The sequence below is a fragment of the Mobula hypostoma genome, chromosome 5, assembly GCF_963921235.1.
Source record: "Mobula hypostoma chromosome 5, sMobHyp1.1, whole genome shotgun sequence".
NCBI classification, from domain to species: domain Eukaryota; kingdom Metazoa; phylum Chordata; class Chondrichthyes; order Myliobatiformes; family Myliobatidae; genus Mobula; species Mobula hypostoma.
This window is the reverse complement of record NC_086101.1, coordinates 161,667,788-161,688,484: the sequence shown is the minus strand read 5'-3', so window position 1 is coordinate 161,688,484 and position 20,697 is coordinate 161,667,788. Positions and strand designations below refer to the sequence as shown.

General features: G+C 41.9%; 1 protein-coding gene across 1 annotated transcript in view; it reads left to right on the top strand.

Annotated features, from left to right (window-relative positions):
* Positions 1-3,862: 3,862 nt before the first annotated feature.
* LOC134347114 (uncharacterized) overlaps positions 3,863-20,697 on the top strand; it is a 76,200-nt gene continuing 59,365 nt past the window's right edge. The window contains exons 1-4 of the mRNA XM_063049263.1: positions 3,863-4,035; positions 8,086-8,165; positions 8,530-8,615; positions 19,555-19,601. Of these exons, the coding sequence (XP_062905333.1) occupies positions 3,935-4,035; positions 8,086-8,165; positions 8,530-8,615; positions 19,555-19,601 (314 nt within the window). The 5' untranslated portion in view covers positions 3,863-3,934. The remainder of the gene's footprint in view (positions 4,036-8,085; positions 8,166-8,529; positions 8,616-19,554; positions 19,602-20,697) is intronic.

The window sequence follows — 20,697 nt, the reverse complement described above, 5'->3', positions numbered from 1 at the left end:
CATGACCAGGATGGTGGGGGGTCCTTGATGATGGATACGTCTTTCCTATGACACTGCTCCTTGTAGATGTGCTCAATAATGGGGAAAGCTTTACCCATGGGCTGTATCCACTATTTTTTGTAGGCTTTTCAGTTCAAGGGCATTGGTGTTTCCATACCTGGCTGTGATGCAAGCAGTCAGTATGCTCTCCACCCCACATTTAAAGAAGTTTGATAACGTTATAGATGACATGCTGAAACTTTGCAAACTTCTTTGCTTACTCTCTTTTTGCACTGCTTTATAATTTTAAAAATATTTTTTCTTGTAACTTACAGTATTTTATGTATTGGACTGAACCGCTGCTGCAAAACAACAAATTGCACGGTCATACAGTATGTCAGAGATAATAAAACTCATTCTGATTGCCAGAACTCAGAGTAGAAACATAGAAAACCTACAGCACAATACAGGCCCTTTGGCCCACAAAGCTGTGCTGAACATGTCCCTACCTTAGAAATTACCAGGCTTACCTATAGCCCTCTATTTTACTAAGCTCCATGTACCTATCTAAATGTCTCTTAAAAGACCCTTAAAAGTACAGAGACATGAATCACTGGGAAAATGCTGGAATGTATTACTAAGGATGTTATAAAAGAGCATTTAGAAACTAATAGAAATGGACATAGTCCACATTGACTTTGAAGAGAAAATCTTTTTTAACAAATCTATCAAGTGTTTTTTTTAATGATTATAACTAGCGTAATAGAAAGGAGGGAATCATCAGATGTGATGTATCTGGATTTAGAAGATCTTTGATAAGGTTCTAAATAAGAGATTATAAAACAAAATTAAAGTGCACGGTATTGGAGGAAATACATTGTCACAGGCCCCTAGCTATTCACAATTTTAATCAGTGATTAGGATGATGGGATATAATGTAATATGTCCAAGTCTGCTGATGGTACAAAGCTAGGCAGCTGTGGGCTTATGAGGAAGATATAGAGAGACTTCCGGGATACAATCAGACAGTGAATATACATATATATGATAGGTAGAACACAATGTGGAAAATGAGTCATCTCATTGGTAGAGGAAAAACATAAGTATATATATATTTTTTTAAATAGTGAGAGACTAAAAGGTGTTAGTGTTCAGGGGGACCTGGGTGTTCTTGTAAATGAATTGCTGAAGAGCAATTCTAGAGAGGATAATTCACTAAATATATCCAATTGGTTTGTGTGGACATTGAGTTAAATGTTAATGATGATCTTATTAAAATGACAGTGAAGATTCTATGGGCTGAATGCACTCCTCCCATTTATCAGACCACAAAGCTGGACTATGTAATGGTCACAGAATAGCTATGATATTGAATATCACTTTACAAAACAAAAATGCCATCTCACATAACCTTTAGAACTATACAAAAATCCACAGTGAATTTCAAAATTAAAGCTTTGTGGTACAAGTGATGAGAATTTCCCAGTGACTACTGAAGAAAGCCCAAAATGTTGTTCTAAAGCCAATATGTGAACATACCCAAGTTCAAATGAAGCATCATTAATGAACAATATTAACTCTGTTTGCCTCTGGACAGAATACACCCCTGAGCTGTTTCGTTTTCCAGCGGGGGCGAGGGGGAATTGCTGGAGGAACTCAGCAGGTTGAACAGCGTCTGTGGGAGGTGGAGAAAGGTAGATAATTGTCACTATTTCAGGTTGAGACCTTGAATCAGCACTGAGTGTAGAGCGGGGAGGGGCCAATAGATGAGAAGAGGACTGGAGAGAGTGGAACGATGAAGCCAGTTGGGGCAGCTAGTGAGACAGAGCCAGGTGAGAGAAAGAGATGATGAGGATGGAAGGTGGAGGGTGATAACCTGGAAGAAATTTGTAATCTGATAAGGAAAGAAGGTGATAATGGCAGCTATTTTTGGGGCAAAAAAGGGCAGATAGATAGAACCAAATGAAAGAAGGGGAACCGGTGAAAGAAGTGTTGTGGATGTCAGGTGGATGAAACCAGGAGGAGACGGGCATGAAGTTGGATAATGGGGGATAGAGGGGTGCACTTGTGAGAAAGGCAACAAAAAAAATAGGGGTTGGGGGAAGGGTTGGAGACTATTAGCAATAAGTAATAATTCCACTCCAGTTTGCAAAGCCCCTTAACTTTCATTTTCTCTCTATCTACACCCACATGATCGTAATCTTTTGCAATATTTACATGAGCTGCATGCAAATTGAAAACTTGCTTCTTCATCATCTTGTAAAGTTAAATGGTGGTTTACAAACCAATAAGGTGCATTACCACCATTTGCTGGAGTTGGAGTGTGAAGCAAAGAGACAGGAAGTATATCCACTAAATTCCCACCCAAAAAACTCAAAATCAAAAAGTCTAATGCTTTTCAGAGAGTCAAATATGCACTTGTATACATTACGATGGCAATGATATCCTGACAAATGTTCCATGTTAAACTATGTCTATCCTAAAGATCTCAATTTAGCTATGTTTCCTTTGCACCCCGTAGGAACAGCATTTAAACAATATATGTGGAACGATTTCTTGACAAGTGTACTTCCTACAGATGCTCTTATCATGCATGTTAATTCTGAACAGGGAATTATTCAACCTGGTATGTCCAATATGTAAATATAACTTTTTTTTCACTTTTTATATCCATCTCCCAGTTGAGTTCCCACCATCCTCTGAATTTTATATAAATACTGTCCTTTCCTTTCTTTATCCCAACTTTATTGCTACAGTGATTGAATAGACTTTTGACTAATGGCTTTCATCTACCTCTTATGCAAAGGCGCCACTACATTTATATCCTCAAATTTAAGTGATTGTTTTGCAAGAATGTCTGCCACCTTATTTCCTTCAATCCCAAAAAGGGCAGGAATGAAACGAATACACAGGCATAGACCCTGCAACCATCAACTGATGTTGTCCAAACTCAAGAAGAATGTCTGACCTACAATTGGAAGTACCTGTTTAAATAGATTTCAAGACTGAGAACGAAACAGAGCACAGAAGTACATAATCAGGGTGAATTTTTTTTGGACTTATTCCGAGGCTAAAATAATAGTGACTATCTCTGACATTAATACTGATACTGTCTGATCATCTTTTCTTTATAGTCACCTGAAACTTTGGAACATAACCACCTGAACCACCTAGCACTGGATCTTTAGAACAAACTGTGTAATATTTAGTAATCTATAATATCTACCATAACCATACTGCCGAACTTCCTGTGCCACTGATAAATAATTGCTCCCCACCTTGACCTTTTCCTAAAGGCCCAAAACAACTACAGGCAAAGGGAAAAGCCATGGAGTAGGGACAGAACGTGGTACACTGGGACCATATTCCACATTAAACAACCCAAGATTTTGTGTCCATTCATTTCCTATCCACCCAAAACTAACGACCTTACGAATGAAGTGCTCCCAACCCTCCACTAATATTGCCATTATTGAATGACCACTTTATGTTCTCTTGTGTTAACCCAAAAAACCATTGCTAACTGTAAGCTGGGTAGATGTAAAAACTCCGCCCATTTCTATCAGAAATGCTGAAATTGAGAATGATTTAATAGCACCACAACATCATCTCAATGCTCGAGCTAAGGCAGCATTTCCCAACACTTCTTAGCCCAACACCCCGCTAAGATACTTTCATACCTGCCAATGCCCCCCCTCATAAAGCAACCATACAGATCCGACTAAAGCAACCAATATACATTGTTTACATTTTGGAAAATTTGCCAAATCCATCAGCAACCACTGCTAAGTGATCGGTGGGAACGTACCTGCCAGTCGCGACCGCTGAGAGAGGGAAAACGACGCTGTGCAGATGCGCATGCTCACTGGCGGTCGAGCGATTGGTTCCGAGCCCGCGCGCGGCTGGCGCTGGCGCTGCTCGCTCGGTTGCCGCCGCCGGTGCTGGTGGGTCGGAGATGGAGAGCCAGCTGGTGTCGGATAGCGAAAGCGACGAGACGATCGTGGAGGGCTCGGTCCAGGACAGTGAAGATGAGGCGGAAGACCGACGCCTGGAGAGGTGTGAGAATTATGAGGAAAACCTGGCGCGGATTGCGTGTTAGGCCGCGTGGGATTCGGCTTCGCCCCTCACGCCCGCCTTTCCCCCCATCGCTGTGATAGCCGCTAACCAGCAGCAAAGGCTCGCCCATTCCATGCTTACTGTTTCCATTCCGTGGCTGCCTTCAAGTCACCCAGTTTCTCTAAAATATTTGCCTCTCCTTTATGTCTTCATCTTTCATGTGTTAGACTTCTGCACTTGCTGAGAACTAGGATATGGGGCTTCATATTTTGGCCGTCTTCCCTACTAATCTCTTCCGAGACCATCAATTTTCTAATAACCTTATACAGCATTACAGACTTCGCAACACCCACAAAATGCTGGAGGAACTCAGCAGGTACGATGGAAGTGTACAAGTGTCGATGTTTCAGGGCAACTTCTTCGACTTTGGATTTGCAGAATTTCTCACCATTTGTCTGGCTTTGCACTAATTGTTACCATGAATTTCATGCCAGCAATAAATTTCATTGCACCTTGGTATATATGTGCAAATAAACCAATCTGAATTTGAGAAAGTGGATTTTGCTCGTAATCCCTGAATTCCAAAGGGACCATTTGGTCTAGGACACCTTTTTTTTTTCCTGCCCTTCTACCTGCACTCTTGATATGTACTCCTGTGGGATTTCTTGTTCATCTTGCTTTCTTTATGTGGAGACACAGAATGCAGAAAATAATGCCTATATTGGGAGACACGTCATACATTTTTCAAGCATAATCCTGATTTTTTTCATTCATTGAATTCATTTATTTATATTTATTTATTGATATACAGCATGGAATTGGCCCTTCGGGCCTCAATGCCCAACAACCCTGATTTAACCCTAGCCTAATCTCGGGACAACTTGCAGGGACCAATTCACCTACCAACCAGTACATCAAACCGGAGCACCCGGAAGAAATTTACATGGTCATAGAGAACAAACAAACTCTACAGATAGTTGTGAGAACTGAACCCAGGTCACCTGTACTATAAAGTGTTGTGCCTACCATTATAGCACTATACAAAAGACATCAGTGAATTTATAATATTTAAGGGAATTGTGGGACATGGGGGTGGGGTAGTTCCACTGCTTTAATTTTCCACCTTGCTATTGCTTCTGACTTTGGTCTAAAACTTTCTGGTAAAGCTTAATGTCAAGGAATGTCATCTTGTGTTTCTATAAGGCAGTTTCAGCAGAGGATTTCTCAGCATTTTCTATTTGGTTATCAGCTTGCATAGAGTTGTAGCACAGAATGGAGCCATTAAACCCATCAGATCTAGAAATCCGATATCGACTTGTAATTACTACTCTTAACCGTCCCCTCCCTTATGCTCTCCCCCCCCCCCATTTCTCATCTGAATCCTGATAGCAAGGAAATTGATGGGGAAGAAAGGCTACCAATGAGTTTTGTATGGGCTGTTGTTTACTGTAATTTGGAGGTTCATACATGGTGAAAGGTGAGATGCTGGCTATTAATTGATTGGAATATTTATATGTAGAGTCAACAGTTTCAGCACTGGAGGATTTGAGATTAGTAGCATTAATTGTTTCTACTGCAAAGTGGAAGTGGAAATTGTATTGGATGGAATATGAACTGTTAGCTTCAAAATGAAGTCCAGTAAAGGTGCAGGCAGTTTAGTCCAACTAGTGACAATGATCAGGGTGAGGAATAAATTTGTGGTGAGGTGATGCTGATTCTAAGGACAGTCTTTATTTTCTCCAATCAAACATAAGGAAACCAACGTCTCTGAGAATTGATATGTCAGCTTAATATGATGCATTATCAAACTAATCCAGTATTTGTTCTATACGTTATCTGTTCCTATCTGTTGTGTTGCCAAATGCTTTTATGACTAATAATGAAGATGGGGATTTTCTTTGTCTCTTGAGCACTATTATAAAGCAAGATTTCTAAATTAAGATGCTGTAGGTATCAGTAATCTAAAATTTAAAAAATGGAAATGTTTGTAAATGCTAAAGAAATATCTGTGGATAGATACAGGATCAATGTTTTGGGTCAATCCTGTTTCATCAGAACTGCAATTGTAAGGATTCTTCAGCCGAACTTGGGTAGAAATATGGAGGAAAGCATGTAAGATTCCTGGTAAGTTGAGATGGGATAGGTTAAATCTAGAGCTGATTTGGATAGTATTGCACAGTTTGTGATTAGTAAGTTTGCAGATGACACTAAAATAGGTGGTATGTTGGTGAATGAAGAGGGTTATCAAAAATTACTGGGAAAGTTAAGTGGGCTGAGGAATGACAAATGGAGCTTAATTGAGATAAGTGAAAGGTGTTGCAGTCTGGAAAGTCAAATGCATGTAGAACTTTCACAGTGAACGGAGGAATCTTGGACTACACATACATGCTTCACTAAAAGAAGTCGCAGGTAGTTGGTGAAGAAAGCTTTTGCCATCTGACCTTTATAAATCAGGGCATTCTGTAAAAGCTGGGAGATCTTGGTGCAGTTGTATAGGATGCTCATGAAGCCACTCTTAGTATTGCATTCAGTTTTGGTTGCATTGTTGCAGGAAATATGTTATTAAACAAGAAAGTGCAGAAAATATTTACAAGGATGTTGCCAGGACTTGAAGGACTGAGTTATAGGCAGGCTAGATTCTTATCCCTTAGTGTAGGGGACTAAAGGGTGTAAAATCCATGATGGGCATAGGATGAAAACACTGTCTTTTTCCCGAGAGTTGGGGAATCAAGAACGGAGGGACCTGCAGATGGTATTGTGGAGTGAGCTGCCAGAGGAAGTGGGTTGAAGCATTGCAAAAACAGCTTTTAAACGACAGGTACATTGATTGGAAAGATTTAGAAGGTTATGGGCCAAATGCTGGCAAATGGGACTAGCAGGAATAGGGAACTTGGTCAGCATGGAACTGTTGGGCTGAAGGACCTGTTTCTGTGCTTGTAAATCTATGACTGCGATAATGATGCAAATCTAAAGTTACTACGACAAATAATGAGACAAACAAAGGGAAAGAGAATGCTTAATACTTCCTTAGGCACTTAACTTTAAGGTTTTAAAAAGAAACAGAGTAGTTCAGGTTGCTTTTTGCTGCAGGGAATTGCTTAGTTCCATCCAGGACTTTACTCTCTGCCCATTACGTTGCTGGCATTCGGACGGCAGTGAACCTCCTCCATCTCTGTCTGCCTTTAGGTGCACACAGATATAGAAGGGTTCTTCATTGCTCTTTCTGTAACATTATTTTTTGACCAGTTGGGGTTGTTAGTCCTGAGCTGAACCCTTGAACCTGGAGGACCTTTGGACTACCCTTAGTCTAGACTCCACCCTTTGACTGTTTTGGCATGAGTGGCCCAAATAAGAGTCAAAGCACAAGGCCCTAACTCCAGCCGACATAGCCAGGTCATTAAGACACACAAGCCACCAAACCCCATGACAAAGTTGGGGTTCTCTTGGAGGATTCAAGACTTTGGCAAATACTTATGGGGTCTATAAGCTGTCATTTGACAACATAACTTCTTAGCATGCTCAGCTATACCCTTTGTTTTATAGTTAACTAATCATTAAAACTTTTTATAAAGAAATTGTTCCTTTGACGAATTTGTTAGGCGTAACAATTCAGGCTTTCAAAGCAGGTAGCACAGTTAGCTCAGTCAGGATCAATTTCCCAAGGCTGGAATATCAAAAAAGAGGTAATAGATTTTTAAATGAGAGGAGGGAGTTTTAAAGAGAATTTGAAAGGGCAGTTTTTCTTACCGAGAGGGTGGATGAGAAATAGAACTACGTAGTTGCCAGTGGAGATGATGGAACCAGGTGATGAAATCACTTAAGGGACTTTTAAACAGGGATTTGAATAAGCAAGGCATTTAACTAGGGATTTGTATAGAAGTATACTGTTTTGTTGGGACAAAAATGATTGACATAGGTATGGTATGCTGACATGCAGTTTTCTTCATGTACAATTTGATAGCTATTTAAGAATATTTGTATGCTTCTAATTATGTTACATCTTGTCAAATCATATTTTCCTTACTGTCATTTTATTTTGTTTTCATGTAGGATGCTATTTATTCACAAAAATGCTTTTCAACTGTACCATACAAGTGATTTCACTTCAGGGAAAGAAGCCCCATTTGGAGGTAATACTGTTGAGTTTGTGTATTTTGATTTGTATATCATCTCTATTTTCTGTGTTTTTTTTCTGTTCACTTTCCTCCCACAAGAAGGCATTGCTTTTACAGCCAGGTTCACCAGATCCGGAATTCTCTTGTATCTGCTGTGAGCTCAATATGTGTTAGTGCCAGTGAGTTGATAGCTTTTCTAGAAAGTGTGTAGCCTCAGTTTTGATCTATTCTTTGGGGAAATTCAACTCCCTCTGCATGCTTCCAATAAAAATAGCAAAGCCCTTCACTCTTGTCTTGCAACTGCCCTTTTTGAAACACACATTATTTGAAATGTACCAGTGCCTACAAAATGAATATTAACTTTTCCTATTTGTTCTAGGAAGTTCATCTCCTGTTATTCAGCTGATACCTAAAACCAAACGTTTTCAATTGCATATGAAAAATCAACAGCCGGTGAAAACTATGGTATGAACTGCGATATTGACATAGTCTTGTAGAACAAAATGGTAGTAAATATAATGATTTTGTTATATTCTGATTTTTAGTGGCTGAAATTAGAGGCAATTGGGAAAGGAATTTGAATTTTTATTTAAAGTTTCACTGGAATTCAAAAGCTCTTGTATATTTTTTCCTTCTGTACCAATATGAGGATTTGAGAATTTTTTTTGCAATAAATCATTCAGAATACCTGAAATTTCTCTTTTGTTAATTTCCAGTGTTATTTACACTTGATCTTAATAGTGAGTGATTATTTTCAAAGTCTTGTTCATCACCAGTTTGCTGCAGACAGCTTTTTTCCCTCATGCTTCATAGTATGTTCAGGCCTAATTGTGGGACAAGCATGATTGGGATTTTTGCCTCTACAGGAAACTAGATCACAAAATACAAGCCTTTTAACCTACTCCAAGATCAATCTAACCCTTCCTTCCCACATATTCCTCCTTTTTTCACCCATTTGTCTATCCAGTAGTTCCTTAAATGTTTAATTATATTGTGAATACCACAAAAATTTGTGTGCTATATGATAGAATTTGACAAGACTTGATCATTAAATATTTACTGCATGAACATGGCATACAGATAAGTTGCTTGCTAGTCTTCAGTGCATATGACCTGCACTAAACTGCATGGAGACATCTTACCACGAATAGAAACGGTCAGTGCACGTTTGGCTGTAGCTTGCTTTGGTGCAAGAATTGCTTTTGAATAGTGCCATACATAGAGAAGCAGGTTTCTATAGTTCATTTGAGAGCTGTTTCATTGTACATAGAACATTGAAAACCTACAGCACAGTACAGATCCTTCGGCTCACTATTCAGTGCCGAACATGTACTTACTTTAGAAATTACCAAGGGTTACCCATAGCCCTCTATTTTTCTAAGCTCCATGTACCTATCCAGGAGCTTCTTAAAAGACACTATCGTATCCATCTCCACCACAGTTGCCGGCAGCCCATTCCACGCACTCACCACTCTCTGCGTTTTTTAAAAAAACACTTACCCCTGACATCCCCTCTGTGCCTCCTTCCAAGCACCTTAAAACTGTGCATCTCGTGTTAGCCATTTCAGCCCTAGGAAAAAGCCTCTGCCTGTCCACACGATCAATGCCTCTCATCATCTTGTCAGATCACCTTTCATCCTCCGTCACTCCATGGAGAAAAGGCTAAGTTCATTCAACCTATTCTCATAAGGTGTGCTCCCCAATCCAGGCAACATCCTTGTAAATCCCCTGTACACCCTTTCTATAGTTTACACATTCTTCCTGCGGTGAGGTGACCAAAACTGAGCACAGTACTCCAAGTGGGTTCTGACCGGGGTTCTATACAACTGTAACATTACCTCTCGGCTCTTGAACTCAATCCCACGGTTGATGAAGGCCAATGCACCATATGCCGCCATAATCACACAGTCAGCAGGCACAGCAGCTTTAAGTGTCCTGTGGACATGGAACCCAAGATCCCTCTGATCCTCCACACTGCCAAGAGTCTTACCATTAATACTATAGTCTGCCATCATATTTGACCTACCAAAATGAACCATCTCACACTTATCTGGGTTGAACTCCATCTGCCACTTCTCAGCCCAGTTTTGCAACCTATCAATATCCTACTGTAACCTCTGACAATATCTCCACACTATCCACAACACCCTCATCTTTGTGTCATCATAAAATTTACTAATCCATCCTTCCACTTCCTCATCCAGATCATTTATAAAAATCATGAAGAGAAGAGATCCCAGAACAGATCCCTGAGGCACACCATTAGTCACTGACCTCCATGCAGAATATGACCCTCTACAGCTACTCTTTGCCTTCTGTGGGCAAACCAATTCTGGATCCACAAAGCAAGGTCCCCTTGGATCCCATGTCTCCTTACTTTCTCAATAAGCCTTGCATGGGTACCTTATCAAATGCCTTGCTGAAATCCATATACGCTACATCTACTGCTCTACCTTCATCCTCAAAGTCACATCCTCAAAAAATTCAATCAGGATTGTAAGGCATGACCTACCTTTGACAAAGCCATGCTGACGGTTCCTAATCGTATTATGCCTCTCCAAATGTTCACAAATCCTGCCTCGCAGGATCTTTTCCATCAAGTTCCCAACCACTGAAGTAAGACCCACTGGTCTGTAATTTCCTGGGCTATCTCTACTCCCTTTCTTGAATAAGGGAACAACATCTTCAACCCTTCAATCCTCCGGAACCTCTCCCGTCCCCATTGATGATGCAAAGATCATTGCCAGAGGCTCAGCAATCTCCTCCCTCGCTTCTCACAGTAGCCTGGGGTATATCTCATCCGGTCCCTGTGACTTATCCAACTTGATGCTTTCCAAAAGTTCCAGTACATCCTCTTAATGTCTATAGGCTTAAGCTTTTCAGTGTGCTGTAGGTTGTCCCGACAATCACCAAGGTCCTTTTCCATAGTGAATACTGAAGCAAAGTATTCATTAAGTACCTCCGCTATCTGCTCAGGTTCCATACACACTTTTCCAGTTTCACACTTGATTGGTCCTATTCTCTCACTACTTATCCTCTTGCTCTTCATATACTTGTAGAATGCCTTGGGGTTTTCCTTAATCCTGCTCGGCAAGTCCTTCTCATGGCCCCTTCTGCTTCTCCTAATTTCATTCTTAAATTCCTTCCTGCTAGCCTTATAATCTTCTAGATCTCTATCATTACCTAGTTTTTTGAACCTTTCATAAGCTTTTCTTCTTGACTAGATTTTCAACAGCCTTTGTACAGCATGGTTCCTGTAACCTACCATCCTTTCCGTCTCACTGGAATGTACCTATGCAGAACACCACGCAAATATCCTCTGAACATTTACCACATTTCTGCTGTATGCTTTCCTAAGAACATCTGTTCATAATTTATGCTTCCAAAATTGCAGATAGGGAAACAGATACTGGAAGGGTGTAATAATAACAGAGTTGTCATGATGGGAGATTTTAATTTCCAAATATCGATTGGCATCTCCCTAGAGCAAGGAGTTTAGATGGGATGAAGTTTGTTAGGTGTGTTCAGGAAGGTTTCTTGACACAATATGTAGATAAGCTGACAAGAGGAGAGACTGTACTTGGTTTGGTATTGGGAAATGAACCTGGTCAGGTGTCAGATCTCTCAGTGGGGGAGCATTTTGGAGATAGTAATCATAATTCTATCTCCTTTACAATAGCATTGGAGAGAGATAGGAACAGACAAGTTGGAAAAGCATTTAATTGGAGTAAGGGGAATTATGAGGCTATCAGGCAGGAAACTGGAAGCTTAAATTGGGAACAGATGTTCTCAGGGAAACATACGGAAGAAATGTGGCAAATGTTCAGGGGATATTTGTGTGGAGTTCTGCATAGGTACGTTCCAATGAGACAGGGAAGTTATGGTTGGGTATAGGAACCGTGGTCTACAAAGGCTGTAATAAATCTAGTCAAGAAGAAAAGAAAAGCTTACAAAAGGGTCAGAGAGCTAGGTAATGTTAGAGATCTGGAAGATTATAAGGCTAACAGGAAGGAACTTAAGAAGGAAATTAGGAGAGCCAGAAGGGGCCATGAGAAGGCCTTGGCGGGCAGGATTAAGGAAAACCCCAAGGCATTCTACAAGTATGTGAAGAGCAAGAGGATAAGTCGTTAAAGAATAGGACCAATCACGTGTGACAGTGGGAAAGTGTGTATGGAGCCGGAGGAAATAGTAGAGGTACTTAATGAATACTTCAGTATTCACTATGGAAAAGGATCTTGGTGATTGTAGGGATGACTTGCAGCGGACTGAAAAGCTTGAGCATGTAGATATTAAGAAAGAGGATGTGCTGGAGCTTTTGGAAAGCATCAAGTTGGATAAGTTGCCAGGACCAGATGAGATGTACCCCAGGCTACTGTGGGAGGCAAGGGAGGAGATTTCTGAGCCTCTGGCAATGATCTTTGCATCATCAATGGGGACGGGAGTGGTTCCGGAGGATTGGAGGGTTGTGGATGTTGTTCCTTTATTCAAGAAAGGGAGTAGAGATAGCCCAGGAAATCATAGACCAGTGAGTTCAGTGGTTGGTAAGTTGATGGAGAAGATCCTGAGAGACAGGATTTATGAATATTTGGAGAGGTATGATATGATTAGGAATAGTCAGCATGGGTTTGCGAAAGGCAGGTTGTGCCTTACGAGCCTGATTGAATTTTTTGAGCATGTGACTAAACACATTGATGAAGGAAGAGCAGTAAATGTAGTGTATATGGATTTCAGCAAGGCATTTGATAAGGTACCCCGTGCAAGGCTTATTGAGAAAGTAAGAAGGCATGGGATCCAAGGGGACATTGCTTTGTGGATCCAGAACCGGCTTGCCCACAGAAGGCAAAGAGTGATTGTAGACAGGTCATATTCTGCATGGAGGTCGGTGACCAGTAGTGTGCCTCAGGGATCTGTTCTGGGACCCTTACTCTTCGTGATTGTTTTAAATGACCTGGATGAGGAAGTGGAGAGATGGGTTAGTAAGTTTGCTGATGACAAAAAGGTTGGAGGTGTTGTTGAAAGTGTGGAGGGCTGTCAGAGGTTACAGCGGGACATTGATAGGATGCAAAACTGGGCTGAGAAGTGGCAGATGGACTTCAATCCAGATAAATGTGAAGTGGTTCATTTTAGTAGGTCAAATATGATGGCAGAATATAGTATTAATGGTAAGACTCTTGGCAATGTGGAGGATCAGAGGGATCTGGGGGTCCAAGTCCATAGGACGCTCAAAGCACTTGCGCAGGTTGACTCTGTGGTTAAGAAGGCATACGGCATATTGGCCTCCATCGATCGTGGAATTGAATTTAGGAGCTGAGAGGTAATGTTGCAGCTATATAGGGCCCTGGTCAGACCCCACTTGGAGTACTGTGCTCAGTTCTGGTCGCCTCACTACAAGAAGGATGTGGAAACCACAGGAAGGGTGCAGAGGAGATTTACAAGGATGTTGCCTGGATTGGGGAGCATGCCTTATGAAAATTAGTTGAATGAACTCGGCCTTTTCTCCTTGGAGCGACAGAGGATGAGAGGTGACCTGATAGAGGTGTATAAGATGATGAGAAGCATTGATCGTGTGGATAGTCAGAGACTTTTTACCAGGGCTGAAATGGTTGCCACAAGAAGACAGGTTTAAGGTACTAGTGAGTATGCACAGAGGAGATGTCAGGGGTATGTTTTTTTACACAGAGAGTGTAGGGTGCGTGGAATGGGCTGCCGTGGAATTGGTGGTGGAGGCAGATAAAATAGGTTCTTTTAAGAGACTTCTGGATAGGTATGTGGAGCTTAGAAAAATAGAGGGCTATGGGTAAGCCTAGTAATTTCTAAGGTAGGGACATGTTTGGTACAACTTTGTGGGCCGAAGGCTCTGTATTGTGCTGTAGGTTTTCTGTGTTTCTATGTTTCCAAGTTCCTGCCTGATAGCCTCATAAATCCCCTTACTCGAATTAAACGCTTTCCTAACCTGTCTGTTCCTAACCCTCTCCAATGCTATGGTAATGGAGATAGAATTGTGATCACTATCTCCAAAATGCTCTCCCACTGAGAGAGCTGACACCTGGCCAGGTTCATTTCCCAATATCAGATCAAGTACAGCCTCTCCTCTTGTGGGCTTATTTGCATATAGTGTCAAAAAACCTTCCTGAATACACCTAACAAACTCCACGCCATCTAAACCGCTTGCTTTTGGGAGATGCCAATCAATATTTGAGAAATTAAAATATCCCAGCACAATAACCCTGTTATTATTGCATCTTTCCAGAATCTGTCTCCCTATCTGCTCCTTGATGTCCCTGTTACTGTTGGGTGGTCTAGAAAAAACACCCAGTAGAGTTATTGACCCCTTGCTGTTCCTAACTTGCACCCACAGAGACTCAGTAGACAATCTCTCCATGACTTCCTCCTTTTCTGCAGCGGTGACACCATCTCTGATCAGCAGTGCCACACCCACACCTCTTTTGCTTCCCTCTCTGTCCTTTCTGAAACATCTGAAGCTTGGCATTTGAAGTAGCCATTCCTGCCCCTGAGCCATCCAAGTCTCTGTAATGGCCACAACATCATATTTCCAAGTACTGACCTATGCTCAAAGTTCATCTGCTTTGTTCATGATATTCCTCGCATTAAAATAGACATATCTGAAACCATCAATCTGAGGGTCCTTTCTCTATCACCTGCCTATCTTCCCTCTCACACTGTCTACAAGCTTTCTTGATTTGTGAGCTAACCTCCCCTTCCTCTGTCTCTTCAGTTCAGTTCCCACCCGCCAGCTATTCTAGTTTAAACTCTCCCCAGTGGCCTTAGCAAACCTCCCTGCCAGGATATTGGTCCCCCTCGGGTTCAGGTGCAACTCGTCCTTTTCGTACAGGTCACGCCTGCCCCAAAAGAGGTCCCAATGATCCAGAAACCTAAATTCCCTGCTCCAATCCCTCAGCCAGGCATTTTTCCTCCATCTCATTCTATTCTAATACTCACTGTCACGTGACATAGGCAGTAATCCCAAGATTACTACCTTTTGAGGTCCTGTTTCTCAACTTGCTTCCTAACTCCGGGGTAGTGGAGGTATAATTTGTCCATCTCTGCTGATCACCCCATCCTTGACTAGGCTGTTCCACCATGAACATGATCTGTTATGAGTCAACATGATGCTTTCAGATCAGGTCATACATAGGACGTACTTCCACCGTACTGTTCAGGTGTGTTTCTGGGGTACAGGGGCGAGCGACCCTTGTGTCTGTTATCACTGAGCAGCAGTGAACCATCTGATTAACTATCAAAGTTCTCTTTGGGAACTAGCTGACTTGATCAGCATTTCTGATCTGGCTATTGTTCATGATTGCAGTTAATTTAAAAAAAACTCCCTGTAATCTGTTTTCAGAACCTCCTCCCTTTTCCTACCTATGTCATTGGTACCAATATATACCATGACCTCTGGCTGTTCACCTTCGCATTTCAGGATGTCGTGGACGCAATCGGAAACATCCTGGACTCCGGCACCTGGGAGACAGACTACCATCCGCGTTTCTTTCCTGCATCCACGGAATTGCCTGTCTCACCCCTTAACTATAGAGTTTCCTATCATTGCTGCCATCCTCTTCCTTTCCCTTCTGAGCCACAGGGCCAGATTCTGTGCCAGAGGCACGGCCACTGTTGCTTTCTCCAGGTAGGTCGTTCCCTCCCCTTCCCCCCAACAGTACTCAAACAGGAGTACTTATTGTTAAGGGGGACAGCCACAGGGGGGTACTCTCTAGGATCTGACTCTTGCCCTTCCCTCTCCTGATTGTTACCCACTTACCTGTCTCTTGAGTCCCGGTGTGACTACTTGCCTGTAGTTCCTCTCTGTCAGCTCCTCACTTTTCCTGACCAGATGAAGGTCAGCAAGCTGCATCTTCAGTTCCCTAACCCGGTCCCTAAGGAGCTGCACCTTGACGCATCTGGCGCAGTTGTGGCCATCGGTGAGGCTGGGAGTCTCCCGGACATCCCACATCTGACACCCAATACAGAACACCGGCTTCACAGACATACTTCCTATTCCTATTCTTCACAAGTAACTTGCCTCGCCTCGACCTGTTATCACTTAAGCCCTGTTGAGCCAAAGCGTGCACCCCTCCCCCTCCTGCCCCCCCCCCCGTTCTCATGCGCCCACTCTATAAAGCTGTCTTTTTAAACTCTTCCCGCTGATCTAATTCGCTGACATCCACGTGCCTGCACAGTCGTTCCTGGATTGTACTTGAGGGTAGCTACCTTCTCTCATCATCTACCATGGACTAGTCTCTTTTATCCACATCAGTGTTCACTGGCTTCATCTTCCCCAAGCTCCTTTTAGGGACGGTCTAGACACCCATACTATCAAGTCCAATCCAATCCAATCATGCTGTAAAGCAATTACAATCAATTTCAGTCAGGATGGTGTAGATAATGCATTTTGGCTTCCAGCATCTTCAAAGCAGCTATTATGCTGCTTGATTCAGTCTGCAATGTGATGCAGCAATTAATGCTGTTGCCTCAACTCCAGGTACCTGAGTTTGATCCTGACCTTGAGAACTGGTTGTATGGGGTTGCACATTCTCCCTTCTTCGTTTCCTCAGTTTGTTGGAGTTTCCTCTCGCGTCTCAATGATGTGCTGGTAGGATAATTATTTACCATGCAGGTAATTGACATAAGAGTCAGAGGGCAATGATGGAAGTGGAGAGAATAAATTGTAACGTTACAGAGAAATAAGAGGATAGCACAGTTGGAATTCCTGTGTTGAGTGTGGGCAATGAGCTGAATCACAGCCTGTTGTATGTTGTAAGTACATTAGAAACAATTAAGACATGAGAGACTGTAAATGCTGGAATCTGAAGCAAAAACCAAAGTGCTGGAGGAATTTGGTGGGTTGAACTGCACCTGTAGAGACAAAAAATCAATGTTTCGGGTTGAGATCCTACGTTAGGACAGGTGTTCACAGCTCAAACTGACAATTGCGTGACATAGTGAAACCTGACTGAACAAGCAGCAGGCAACAAAAAACGACATTTAAAGATCCAGATGTTTAAAAATACAAGAGCCATTCTAAAATAATACTCTACGTGTGTACTTTGGCATCTTAAAACAGAATAAAGTACAGGTTTCTCCCGCCATCTGAAGGTAGAGCCTTCCTATGAAATGGTTCGTAAGTCGGAATGTCGTAAAGTGAAGAAGCAATTACCATTTATTTATATGGGGAAAATTTGTGAGCGTTCGCAGGCCCAAAAAATAACCTACCAAATCATGCCAAATAACACACAAAATCTAAAATAACAGTAATATATAGTAAAAGCAGGAATGATATGATGAATACACAGCCTATGTAAAGTAGAAATACTTCTCTACAATCATTGCCGCACTGTTCTCCGTAGCGAAAATCTCACACAAGCGCTCTTTGGCAGAAACACGGCACAAGCGCTCTCAGCAGAAATACTCTCCAGGAACCTTTAAGCTATGAAGCTGCCAAATCATACCAAATAACACATAAAAATACACAGCCTATATAAAGTAGAAATAATGTATGTACAGTGTAGTATTACTTGAATCGAGAAGACAGCACTGAGTACAACTGATGATGGTGTGTTAGGCTGAGTCGTCGGAGGTTGGGGTGGTGCAGTGGTCCCCAGCCTCCGGGCAGCGAACCGATACCAATCTGCGAAGCATGCAGGGGTGCAGCGGTAGCCGGGACACACCCAGCACATCTTTAAGAAAAAAGCCAAAATAAACAAGCTAATTAATTACGTGCTGGGCGGCACCTAATTAATTAGCTTGTTTATTTTGGCTTTTTTCTTAAAGATGTGTTGGGTGCATCTCGGCTACTGCTGCATTCTCCGCGGCAATGTGTCAGTCTGCGGCTCGGGGGTTGGGGTGGTGGGACACTGGGGTGTCATCTCATCGTCGTCTGTTTCCATCAGGGCAGGCAGGTCACCTTCTTCTCTGTCTGCCTGCCTCGATGTCAAAGGTCGAGTTTCGTCATCTGCTGTGGAAGGCTTGAAAAACGACAGTATGCTTGACTGCTTAGACTCGCACATCTTTCTATCATACAGATCTTTGTAAGCACTCAAACCATCCTGCAAATGTGCCCTAAACCTACGTACCCTTTCAAAATTAAAGTCGTACTTTTCTGCAATCATTGCAGCAAAAATCTCACACAGTTGCTTCATGTTCAGTTCCTGGACGACTTCACTTTTGGTCCGTTCGCTACTGCATTTGGTTTCGATTGTTATCCTTTCCTTTTCCAATTGCATCAGCTCTTCATCTATCAGTTCTTGGTCATGGGATAACAAAACCTCTTCAACATCATCTTCGTCAACTTCCGCCAGCCAAGCTCACTTTGTCCTTACTTCGTTCACCACGATCGAAACGCTTAATTATGTCTAGTTTTACACTAAGTGTAACACCCTTACGAGCTCTTTTATGCTTTTCCGATACCTTAGAACTCATCTTGCTAATAGCTGCTCACAGGCACGTGTTTAAGCAATGCCGGCGAGAATGCAGTTCCGGGGGAGAAGCGGCTGCTCGGGGCGCGTGCTGCCTTTTTTCATAACAGTGAAAACACCTTCTGTTAGCGAAAGCAGGTAACTAATGTAAGTCTTTCATAACAGCGAACGTTTGAAAAGCAGGGGACACCTGTATTGTATCCGAATTGAGTTGTTTTGGTGATACTTCCCCTGCAGCTTGCTTCCTATTTAATATTAAGATTCTGGATGTCAGGATATATCACTAGGCACATTGTGGTGATGGATTTTGTGGAAAGAGATGTCCCTTACCTAGTGTTCTTTAGCAGCAGGTTCTCTCAGTATCTAGGATTGTAGAACTGTTGCAGTTCTTTTCACCTTGTAGGATCTTTCTTGAATCAGAATCGGGTTTATTATCACTGAAATATGTCACAAAATGTGCTGTTTTGTGACAGCAGTACAGTGCAGGACATAAAAAAATTACTATGAGATACAGTATAATAAAAGTGCAGAAGAGGAAAAGTGAGGTAGTGTTCACGGGTTCATATATCGTTCAAAAATCTGATAGAAGAGCTTTTTTTTAAAATATTGAGTTTAAAATTTTTTAAAAAATTTTAAAATCTTAAGACTCCTGTGCCTCCTCCCTGATGCCCTCTGCATACAGGAAAGGAAGTCCAGGTGAGTGGGAACTCTGAACCATGATTAATTGTTCATATATTATAGTATTTTTGTTCAGTTTGATCTAAAAATATAATAAATCAACACTAAAATAGTAGTTATTTACTAATGTGAGATATAATTTATCACTTCTCACTTTTTATTTGCCACATTATTATATGATCTCCATTCCGACAGAACATTTCAAAGCATTTAGTACTTAAGCACTTTTCACACTAAGATTTAAAAAAAAAATTCTGGTGTTGGTAACCATTACCTTTTCTTTCTGTTTGTAGGCTTATGATGATGCAACACAGTTGGGGCAATCACAGAGCTTACTGAGGTAGGATTATGTGTGATACTTAGCAATCAGATATGTTTCTTCAATGTAGTTATTAGTTATTCTTTGGTATTGTTTACTTTTGAGTCATTGATTACTCTGGTGCTTGTTGCCGTTAAAGGTCAGTGATGGGTGGCCAGAAGTCATTTTGTTTTAGAAAGTTCCTCTTTAAGTTGCTTCTCATTTGATTCAACCCATACCCATTCCACTTCTGGCTGCCATAATTCCTTAATGGCATTGATAGGAGAGAATAATGCATAACTGTATAACTTGTAATAGTTGTACTCTCAACCTCAGTTCACTGAAACTTCAAACTTTGAGCTGCAATATGCATACAATGCTTGTGTTTGTGCATGCATGGAGGCTGAGATCCAAGCTGTTGTTGTCATTCTAATAAACATATGAGAGATTAGGCCTTATGCTCAGCATTTGCAAGACAAAATCCTGTACCAATCAGCCTCTGCTGGACTACTTTGTCTCCCAACATGAAAGTTTATGGCAAGATCCTGGAAATAATGGACCACTTCCCATATCTTAGGAGTTGCCTACTTGTGTGAAAGATTGAGGATGAAATTTACTGTTGCTGATTAGAACAGCCCTTGGTCATTTTGATGTAACCAATATTTGACAATGAAGACCTTGGATCTGACACAAAAGTAGCAGTAACCCTTTCTCTCCTAAAATATGTTCCTGAGACCTACAGCTGGTTTCTCAAGTCAGAGGAAAGATATCATCAACATTACTTTGATGCTACCACTAAACATATCTTTATCACCCCCCCACCCCCATGCTTTCCGCCGAGATTGCTCCCTCCGTGATTCCCTTGTCCATTCGTCCCTCCCCACTAATTTCCCTCCAGGCACTTATCCCTGCAAGTGGCCAAAGTGCTACACCTGCCCACACACCCCCTCCTTCATCTCCATTCAGGACCCCAAACAGTCCTTCCAAGTGAGGCAGCACTTCACCTGTGAATCTGCTGGGGTCATCTGATGCTCACGATGCCGCCTCCTCTCTTACATTGGTGAGACCTGTTGTAAACTGGGGGCACTGCTTCTTCGAGCACCTTTGCTCCATCTGCTTAAATAGGGACTTCCTGGTG